A 10,929-nucleotide genomic window follows, 5' to 3' on the forward strand; every position below is an offset into this window, starting at 1 on the left:
TCACGGGCAGCGCGTGGGCCATCGCTCCTGGGCTCGGCCTTGTTCCCCTCCTGTCCACTGGCCCAGATGCCACGCCCTGGGCTCTTCTGTGGGAAATCCCCCCATCCCAGCCCGTGAAAACGAGCAGGAAAAGTAGAGAGCCAGGCCAACAGGAGAACCTTCCGGGGGGTTTCACACCAGAAGAGGCACCGACTTTATGACTGGCCTTCTACACCAGTTACTCTCGCTGAATTATGCCAAAATACATCATTTCATCCATCTCAAAGAATCCATGACTGAAGAAATGTGCTTCAAAACACAACGGAGGTACCAGCATCCTTCATGGGGACCCTGTTAAAAAGGTTTCCTTACGTCCTATGGCAAAAGTTTTTCTTACGTTAGGCCACATACATTTCAATACTTCTTATCAAAAAGTTGTGCCACGATTCAGATGTTTCTTCCCAGAAAATAATTAGATCTTTCTCTGACCTTCACCCTATATTTCATCAGTAAGGCATGCGGTATATGCCTACAGAACATACTGGTCAAAAGTATCTCCCTCCTAGATCATTCATGACCCACTTCAAGGAGAGGCATCCACAGCATTCCGTCATTAGGCTGCTGATAGGAAGGTAATCAAGTCACTTGTGCCTGGCCTTCAAGCCCCATGGGCCAGCCCTACCCTCCAAGTGGCTGGACCCAGGCAAGGACACAGCCGCGTCACTATCAGGGGCTAATTGCCTGGTGCCTGGCCCAAGGAGGGCACACCTATATCATAATCAGGGCCTGCTTCCCCTGGTAACTGGCCCAGGCAGACATGCCTGCATCAAAATCAGGGCCTGCTACCCCTGGCAAACTGCCATGCCTTCCTTGCTAAGTACCTGCTGGGGCCACAGCTCTCACCCTGAACTGAGAGTTTCTTTCTCAAAATGAAGGATATTGAATTCATAATAGACCGTCCCTACAGACAGCCTTCTTTTCTAATGAGCTCAAGATGCCTTCCACAACCTAAAATGCCCCACCAGAAAATACCTTCAAGAAGAAAAGAAATGAAAGTCAAGGGTTATGCTATCATCCACAGCTGCGTGATGGTAACAAAGCGGTAAGTGAACAAGATGAAAACCTAGACCTAGAAAGAGGGCAGCGGTGACTTTTTCTAGTTATAGTCACCACACCCTGGTCTCCCCAGGAGGTCACCTTTCCGGTGGAATTCAGGTTTGGCTCAGATAAAAGAGGGGATGGGAGGAATGCAGTAGGGGTGGAAACTAGGGGGCAAAGCACGTGGTTTTGGGTAGACAACTTGATCTCTGTCCTTACTGTTTTTGTGACTAACATGTTACAGAACAGAAGCTCTAAGGAAAGGTGCTTCCTTAGGTTTCCACACGGCCCTTCCTTCGGCTCCACAGCCCATCCTGCCTTTTTCCTCCTGTTCTTCTTCCCCTTTGGGGTGCGTATAATTACCAAATACTGCTTGTCGTCCTAACCCACTCAGAACATCCAGTGGCACCTTCTGACCTCCGTCCCTGGTCTAACCCAGCACGATTTTACATGTCTCCTGTCTGGTGCGTTCTTGGGCTTTTCTTTATACTCTTGTCATCTTCTCACACTTAGCTCACCTCCCAGTTATGTGTGTGCGAACGACCTCATGTTTTCAAGGAGACACTTTAGAACCACTGGTAAGTCCTCACTCTCAGCTGTGAGGCTAGTAAAAGTTTAAGTATACACAAAAATTCTTAGGCTAAAAAGCCAGATTCATAACCTTGATCAATCAGTAAATAAAGAGGTCCTCTACCCCTCTTGTCTAGAAGAGGCGAAGGAGTAGCACAGAAAGAAGAGTCATCACAATGAATGGGGTTAGTGAGTTCTGTAGGACTAAACTGTCTTTGAAGAACCAGTTCCTGCCTCACTTCTATGGTGGAGGTGTCTGGATTCAGTTCTCTTCTGTTGCTACCTACGATTAGCACCTTACGTAACTCATACCTAGTCACTGGGAGAGACAAATGAGGACACTACAATGACTGGATCACCAAGCAGATTTCATAATATAGACTTGTTGGCAATCCAGCCAAACAACCAGACTAGCTGAATGAGACATAATATTTTCTTGGAATTGTAGTATAACATATCTCAAGTAAATCTTAGAATATAGGACAAAAATTCTAGAAGGAAAACCACTTGAAAGGCTTGGGTAGATGAGGAAGAAAAAGGATATTTACATTTCTAAAACATCACAGGCACTTTGTATGTTAAACCATGAAAGAGACTCCAGGTCAAATACGAACTGTACAGACAAATCCTTAGCTGGGTTAACCAAGAAAAAAAAAAAAAACAGGACTCATAACTACAATCAGAAATGAAAGATGGGACATTAAAACCAATGCCACAAAAATAAAAGGATTAACGGAGAATAATATGAAAAATTGTATGCAAACACTGGATAACCTAGAAGAAATAAAGATATACAACCTATCAAGATCAAAGCAAAAAGAAAGAGAAAGTCTGTTCAAACCTCTAACTATTAAGGAGATTAATTCAGTAATGAGAAACCCCCCAACAAAGAAAAGAGGACCAAATGGATTCACTGGAGAATTCTACCAAATTTTAAAGAATTAATACCAATACTCCTCAAACTCTTCTCCACAATTAAAGAAGCTCATTCTATGAGGCCAGCATTACCTTAGTACCAAAGCCAAACAAAGAAACTATAAGAAATTGATACAAATATACTCAGCAAAATACTAGCAAACTTATTTAAATAGCACATTAAAAGGATTATACATGATGACCAAGGGGGAACACAAGGATGGTTCAACATACGAAAATCAATGTGACGAACCATATTAACAAAATGAAGGACAAAAACCACATGGTCATCTCAAGTGATGCAGAGAGGACATCTGACAAAACTCAGCACCCTTTCATGATATAAACACTTAAACTAAGAATAAAAGAAAACTACCTCAACATAATAAAGGCCATATATGAAAAGCCCACAGCAACATCATTACTCGATGTGAAAAGGCTGAAAGCTTTTCCTCTGGGATCAGGAACATGAAAAACATGCTTTCTCTTGTCACTTTTATTCAACACAGCACTGCAAGTCCTAGCCAGAGGAAATCAGGCAAGAAATAAAAGGCATCCACGTTGGAAAGGAAGAAGTGAAGTTATCTATTCACACATGACATGCTCTTATACGGAGAAAAGATTCCACACACATACACAAAACTGTCAGAACTAATAAACAAATTCAGCAACATTGCAGGATACAAAAATCAACATGCAAAAATCAGTTGCATTTCTATACACGAACAATGAACAGCCTGAAAAGAAAATTTAAATGCTTCCATTTACAATAGCATCAAAGAGAAATAAAAGTTAACCAAGAAGGTGAAAGACTTGTACACTGAAACAACAAAACACTGCTGGAAGAAACAAATAAGAAAGACACAAATAAAGAAGACACACATAAATGGAAAGACATCCCATGTTCATGGACTGGAAGATTTGATACTGTTATAATGTCCATACTTCCCAAAGTGATCTACAGATTCAGAGCCATCCATATCAAAACTCCAAAAGCAATTTTTGTAGAAATACATAAATCCATCCTAACATTTATATGGACTCTCAATGGAACCTGAAGCGCCATAACAATCTTGGAAAACAAGAACAAAGTTGGACAATCTCACACTACCTGATTTCACAACACATTACAAAGGTACAGTAAACAAAACAGTGTGGTGCTAGCACAAACACAGACATATAGACCAATGGGATAGAATAGAGAGCCCAGAAAGAACTCCTCACACATATGGCCAAATGAGCTTCAACAAGACTACCAAGACCACTCAAAAATGGGGAAAGGACGGTCTCTTCAACAAACTTGTGTTGGGGAAAGCGGATATCCACGTGCAAGGAACAAAGCTGAACTCTTACTTTATAGCATACCCAAAAATTAACTCAAAATGGATTAAAAACCTAAAGCTAAGAGCTAAAACTATAAAATTCCTGAAAGAAAACATGGGGAAAAAGCATTATGACACAGGATTTTTTTTTTTTTTGCAGTATGCAGGCCTCTCACTGTTGTGGCCTCTCCCGTAGCAGAGCACAGGCTCCGGACATGCATGCTCAGTGGCCATGGCTCACGGGCCCAGCCGCTCCGCGGCATATGGGATCCTCCCGGACCGGGGCACGAACGTGCGTCCCCTGGATCGGGAGGCGGACTCTCAACCACTGCGCCACCAGGGAAGCCCGACACAGGATCTTTTTAATATCTTCGATATGACACTAAAGGCACAGGCAAGAGCTGACACAGCCAAGTGGGAGTACATCAACCTTAAAAAGTTCTGTGTATCAAAGGACACAGTCAACAGAGTGAAAAGGCAACCTATGAAATGGGAGAAAATATTTGCAAATCATGTATCTGATAAGTGGTTTATATCCAGAATTTATGAAGAATTCCTAGAACTCAACAAGAAAAAAACAAATAACCCTATTAAAAAATGGGCAAAGGGGGCTTCCCCAGTGGCGCAGTTGGTTGGGAGTCCGCCTGCCGATGCAGGGGACACGGGTTCGTGCCCCGGTCCGGGAGGATCCCACATGCCACGGAGCGGCTGGGCCCGTGAGCCATGGCCGCTGAGCCTGCGCGTCCGGAGCCTGTGCTCCACAGCGGGAGAGGCCACAACAGTGAGAGGCTCCCGGACCACCAAAAAAAAAAAAAAAAAAAAAAAAAATGGGCAAAGGACTTGAATAGACATTTCTCCAAAGAAGACATACAAACGGCTAACAACATATGGAACAATGCTCCGCGTCATTAATCATTAAAGAAAGCCAAAATCAAGAGAGAATCACTACACACACATTAGGACAGCTACTATCAAAAAGACAAAAAATGACAAGTGTTGGTGAAAATGTGGAGAAACTGGAACCCTTGTGGGCCGTTGGAGAAAGAATAAAATGGTACAGCCAGTATAGAAGACACTTATGGTGGAGCTTCAAAAGACTAAAAACAGAATTACCTTATAATCCAATAATCGCACTTCTGCGACCATACCCAAAAGAAATGAAAGCAAGGTCTTGAAGAAATATTTGTATATACATGCTCACAGCAGTGGTTTTCACAACAGCCAAGAGGTGGAAGCAACAGAGTTATCTATAGACAGATGAAGAGATAAACAAAATGTGGTCCTTACAGTGGAATATGATTCAGTCTTCAAAGGGAGAAAATCACATGCTACAACATGGATGAACCTTGAGGACATTACGCTAAATTTAAAAAGCTAGTCACAAAAGGACAAATACTGTATGAGGCACCTAGAGCAGTTCAAAGACAGAAAGAAGAAGGGTGGGTGCCGGGGGCCGGAGAGAGGGAGGAATGGGAGTTAGGGTTTAACGGGGACAGAGTTTCAGCTTTGCAATGTAAAAAGTTTGAGATGGAGTGGTGATGGTTACACAACAACTTCAACATTCTTAACACTACCGAACTGTACACTAAACATGGATAAGATGGTAAATTTTAAGCTGTTTCTTGCGACATACGGATGTGTTTCCATCACTAAAGTTTGTCAGGATTACTGGGTGTGCAAACAGCCCAGAGGCAGCTGATGAAGGGAGTGTGAATCGCGGTGCTTGTACCCGTGCGTGAGGAGTTTGTGTGTGTAATCCAAGAACAGTCCACATGGTTTCTGTGTGACACAGGCAGCGGTATTAGCAGGGCCCTTTGACAGAAAGTTCTCTGGTTCCAGGGAATACTCAATCTGCCCCTCTGGATATGTGTACAAATACAGATAACAACACATGTTTCAAAAATGATGATGACTCATATGAATACAATTCTGAATCCAAAATTACTGCTAAACTGTAAACTTTTTCTCCCTTAGCACCAGGAATTCTAAAGACTGAGTTGTCACCTTTTCTCCTAGAAACATCTTAAAATAATACTTCATTTTTAAGTATTTTTTGTCCCTGTAATCTAGAACATTCTTGACCTTCTCACTTGTAGTAAGAACCAGTGGGCAATTCCGTTGTGATCAACCTTCAGTTAACACGCCCCAAGGGAGAAAAATCATCTTCCCTTTCAAAGGAAAACAAGTAAAGAGAGCGATAAAGGCCACACAAACAGACATGTCAGAACAGAATTATGCCTTTAACTTAAAAAAAAAAAAAAAATTAAACTTCTTTGGGGAGATTTAGGTGCTTGCTTACCATCAACATGTTAAAGTTTGCATAGCTGCTGAAACCTTAGTCGGTGTTATCTGACTGTGAAAAGAAAAAGCCTTCTGTCAGGGATGTAATCTTTACATAATACCCATACAAACACAATACAAATGTTTTTGGACCTCAGGAGTCAGTGAAAGGAACGTATATTCTTTTAAGAAGCCTTTAAAAAGACAAGATTGAATCGCAGCACACAACAGCATCCACCAAACTCTCTCTCGAGCCCCTCTGAGCCTCACAAGGAAGAGAATTTTCCAAGAAGTTATCAAGACCAAAGGACAACCCTAGCATGCCCCGCATGAGTCTGTGAGAGTCACTACTAAGGCGAGAGACACGATGGCGAGCATGGCAGAGGGCGGCACCTGGCATGAGCGCGGCGGTGGGGAACACCTCCTTCAGCTTCGCCTGGCTGGCTTCCACCAGCTCCTCCTTGGACATCGGGAGCTGCAGGGTGTCTACGATGATCTGGGCCGCCTCCAACGCCGTCTTACCCATAACGAGGGACTTCACATCCCAGCTGTATTTCTTCCCATAGCGACCGCAGACTGCCTCAAACACCACTGAGTACAGCCGTTCAGTATCTGCAGACACAGTGAGACGAAGACACAGAGGCTTTTAGGGTGCACGCGGTGGTAAGGCCAAGTCTACATCAGAGAGGCACGTGTGTTCACAGTGCAGGTCAAGTTCAGGGCAGAAAGCTCTCTCGGGGAGACTTATGGACGTGAGGGAGACGTTCTCAGGCCATGGGGACCAGACGATGCCCTGGGCAGCCTGCTCTCTGCTGCTCGGGAACGTTACAGGCTGGCCCAGAAAGGAAGTCTCTAGTACGGTGAAACTGCCTTGTCTACGCGCACGCACGCATCTGGGCCTGAGCACGCGCCTGACACCCTGAGCTGGTCCTCCCAAGCGTGCACCGTGACGGCAGCATGCGAGGGTCTGTGTGCGAGCCCTCTGCTGTTAGGGATGTGCCCCGAGGAACTACTCCCACCCGGCAGGAGCGCCTGGCCGCGGGCGGAGCAGTGAAGTGCCTACGCGAGGACAGACACTTGTGCGCGGCTCTGAGTAGGAACACACAACTCCTGTGCTTCTCGTTTCCTCTCACGGGACCAGATCCCTCATGGCACTTGTGTCATCAGGCATGGGGGGCGGGGGGCTTCGCCCACCAAGCCTTCCTGCAACAGCGGCGCCATTTCCTGCAACGTACCTGGATGTTGACGCTCTGTGGTGAAGGGATCATTCCCAGGAGGCCGCCACCCACCCCGTGGCTGCTTCTCCCGGCAGCTGACCTGCCCTTCCCCTCCCCACCCGCTAAATGTGTCATGCTAGGGCCTCCCTGTAGGCTGCTTCCCCGGACAAGCCCTGGACCCTCAGCCCCACGGTGGCATGCTTCAGCCTTGACGATGACCAGCAACAGAAAGAGCTTTTCTTTCTCCTCTGCTTTTCAAGGCAAAATCATCTACAGCTGCGTATCAAGTACGCTCAGCGCTTTAACTCTTTGGGTCCTCACTGTTCTACCACGGGCTGGATTCTGGGGGGACGGTATAAGACACACAACAAAAAGATCTCAGATATCCACCCTCAGACATACTCGCCAGACCGTGCTTGGGCATGACCCCTGGGCTGGGTAATACATTCCAGCTTTTGTTTCCTTTTCTTTTTTTGGTACAAAAGAAGGTGGGACTTGAGGAAAAGTCTTCCCGGGATCCTTGGTAGAAGCAGCCAGCGTCTGCATAATAACCTGAGTGGTTCTAGTTTTTCTAGAACCACATTGCACTTAATCTCCCTGAAGAAGTCCCAGCAAAGAGGGAAGGGCTGGTGCACCCTCCGCTGGACGCTGAGGAGGGCTGCCTGTCACACACGCCCTTTTACATCCTCGCCTGTGAGCGGACACAGAGGGAGGGCTCTCGGGATGGTGGGGGGGAGATGGATGCACTGGCAGGGAGGCCGTACATTTTACCTTCTACACGTGAGCACTTTTCCTCTAGCGGTTGAGAGAGAGAGAAAGACTGACAAAAAGACATCGCCGGCACCCAGCGAGTGAGAAACCACTGATGGGTTTGCGAAGGCTAGGGAGTGCCAGGAAAAGCAGCAGAGGCCGGGTGGGGAGTTAACATGAGGGACTCGTGCTGAAGCAAGTGGACGGGGAAGGAGAAAGGAGCATGAAAAAAGACTAATTCTGAAGACAGAAAACAGCTGTACTCTTTAAAAATGCTTCAAGCAGCGTTTATTTAAAGCTGAAGCTTTTAATTTAAAAGGCACAGAACGGTGGGATTATAAATCTGTAGGAGACTGTGCCGACAGCCACTTTTCTTCACAATTTAGATAAAATCACCTCAAATCCTCGGTGGAATAAGCGAGGATCTGAATGCATCGCCAAGCTCCTCAGACCCGGCAATGAGTACGCCAGCTGACGACAGCGTACGATCAATGAAAGGGACAGCGTTTTGAAAGGAAAAGGTTCTCCAGAAGCTAAACTAAAATGAAGCCGCATAAAGTAGCTGTGCTCTGCGCCGTGCTTCTCGGTTATTTTTCACAGGAAACTCACGTGGTTTTCCACAGGCTACGTGCACACAAGCTGCTCCCTTACTCAGGTGTGTTAGGAAAGTACTACAGGTACACGAGAACCTCAGCCCTGGGTGGTGGGGGGGATAGGATCCAGGCAGCAGTCCCAGCAGGTACAGATGAAGGGATCAGGCAGGCAGTGACACGAGGGCATCGGATTGGGCGGAGGGCAGTGAGGGAGGTGAGCGGACAGACTCAGCCCAGAGGATGGTATTTTCATCCGAGCTGCGGGCTGGGTCCCCATTTGGGAAAACAGAAGGCACTGACGTTTAGGGTCACTGAACTGTTACTATAAAAGGCATCACCACACCTGGAAGGCCTCTCTGTTTCGTCTGAGGCTGAGCTTCTGTGGTACTATGCTTAGCAACAGCTTTTATCATCGAGAACGTATTTAAATGCTGGCTGAGTCCATCCCAGACTCTGAGGACAGTATCCATTTGTGTTTCAGCTTATGAAGACGGAAGGGGTGAGCGTATTTCCCCACTTCTCTCTTGCACAAAGCTGCACCTAATCCAGTTCTAAAGGCATGATCTGCATTATTTAATGGCAAAACCCCTCAATCAACCCGAGAGTAAGAAGCACGTAGGGTAAGAGCTGGCTTGGTTTCTCGGCCCACCCCATCTCCATTTCTGTACCACACAGACACAAAGCAAGGGCGTCCAGATCCGAGAGGAGCAGCGAATCCCCAGCCTGGCCACGCTCTGGCTGGACGTCCCAGGAGGAGCTGCTTCGCCTCGGTGACCTGCGGCTTCTGCCAGGGGCACCGTGGGGAGCAGCGGCCACCTGCAGGCCCAGGCGTACCGGAGGACTCTGGGCTGGGAGCCGGCCCCGCGCTCGGAAGCCCGGCTGGCCTGGGTTGGAGGCCCTGCCCCAGAGCTGGCCAGCCACTGGGAACTCAGGACATGTGCTCGGCACCCCACTGGGCCTTAGCTTACCCGTCTGCACCCTGGGGGGTCTTCCCACAGGCACACACCTGCTAGGCGCCTGCGTCAGCTGAGCAGGTAACCGGCGCGCAGTTGTGAGCACGGCGCCCGGCCCTGCCTCCCCGCCTCTAGGGCCGTCTGGGGCACATGTGCCCTGCAGCGGCTCCGCGGAAGGCGGTCAGGGAGCATCTGTGAGCTCAGAGGAGACGACGAGCTCTGCTTTCCCTGCCTGCACACCACAGCTCCCAAAACGGCAAGGGCTGCTGCATCTGACAAGTCACAGGGCCTCGTTCCGGGTGCTTTACTTTAAAAGGAAGTGGTAACCATTTGGGATTCCCTCCCACAGTGTTACACATTCCCTAGCTTCACAAATACTTGTTAACTGACCGCCCGGCCTAGGACAGGCACACCGACGCCGTGTCCCCGGCCCCATGATCCATAAACTTCCGGAAACGGAAAAGTTCTCATTTAGCAGCAAAACCAGAGTCAGTTTTAATGTTTAATATTTGGGACACTTAGCGTGAGCCTTGCGCTTCCCTGTACAAACACCAACAGGCTTTGGATTACGGACGCTGCCCCAGGCCACCGCCGCCGCCCCCCCACAGAGCGTACATATCATGGAATCAATGCATTCCACTTTAAAGTAATAATTCAAAAATCGAAATACAACTGCCTCCTCCGGGTTTGGAAACGGACTGTGGACCCACACTGATTACCGCTCTCCAGTCAACTTACACCTTCCATATCCTGTACACCTCGAACAAAGTGAGATAATGCTTCTCAGAACTTAATATATCTTGAGAATAGTCTTACTTTCCAATTACTAAAAAAAAAAAAAAAGGAGGGCGAAGGTGACCTAAAGACACTGTTTTGTGCTACAGATAGTTCTTTAACGATACAACATACCTTTCCACGTGAAGGCAGAAGGGCCCATCTCGGGCTAAAATCAAATTGTCACAGTCTGGCAAACAGGGAGTTGTGGAAGGGGAGGCAGACTGATGTAGCCGGCTCCGTGCTTCCTCTCACCCAGAAATGGAGCAGTCTTCTTCAGTGTGGTGAAAGCTACATAGTGTACACGTGAAACGGCTTTAACGATAAAAAGGCAGCGCACGCCACGGTACATTCTGATCAGAGTGGTGGTGCCATTTTTCTAAGCCACCGTGGTAGTATACAGTAGGTAATCAATCACTGAATACACTCCTTGAAAAAATGTACTTCTTTTGTTCACCTACCACTGGCTTCCCTAATC

General features: G+C 47.2%; 1 protein-coding gene across 1 annotated transcript in view; it reads right to left on the reverse strand.

Moving 5' to 3' along the window:
* The window catches only part of PUDP (pseudouridine 5'-phosphatase), a 41,491-nt gene extending 30,877 nt beyond the window's left edge, over positions 1–10,614 (reverse strand). The window contains exons 1-2 of the mRNA XM_024756303.1: positions 10,587–10,614; positions 6,558–6,776 (exon numbers count right to left, since the gene is read on the reverse strand). Of these exons, the coding sequence (XP_024612071.1) occupies positions 6,558–6,776; positions 10,587–10,614 (247 nt within the window). The remainder of the gene's footprint in view (positions 1–6,557; positions 6,777–10,586) is intronic.
* Positions 10,615–10,929: the final 315 nt, after the last annotated feature.

The sequence above is a fragment of the Neophocaena asiaeorientalis genome, unplaced genomic scaffold, assembly GCF_003031525.2.
Source record: "Neophocaena asiaeorientalis asiaeorientalis breed wild unplaced genomic scaffold, Neophocaena_asiaeorientalis_V1.1 scaffold69, whole genome shotgun sequence".
Classification (NCBI taxonomy): Eukaryota; Metazoa; Chordata; class Mammalia; order Artiodactyla; family Phocoenidae; genus Neophocaena; species Neophocaena asiaeorientalis.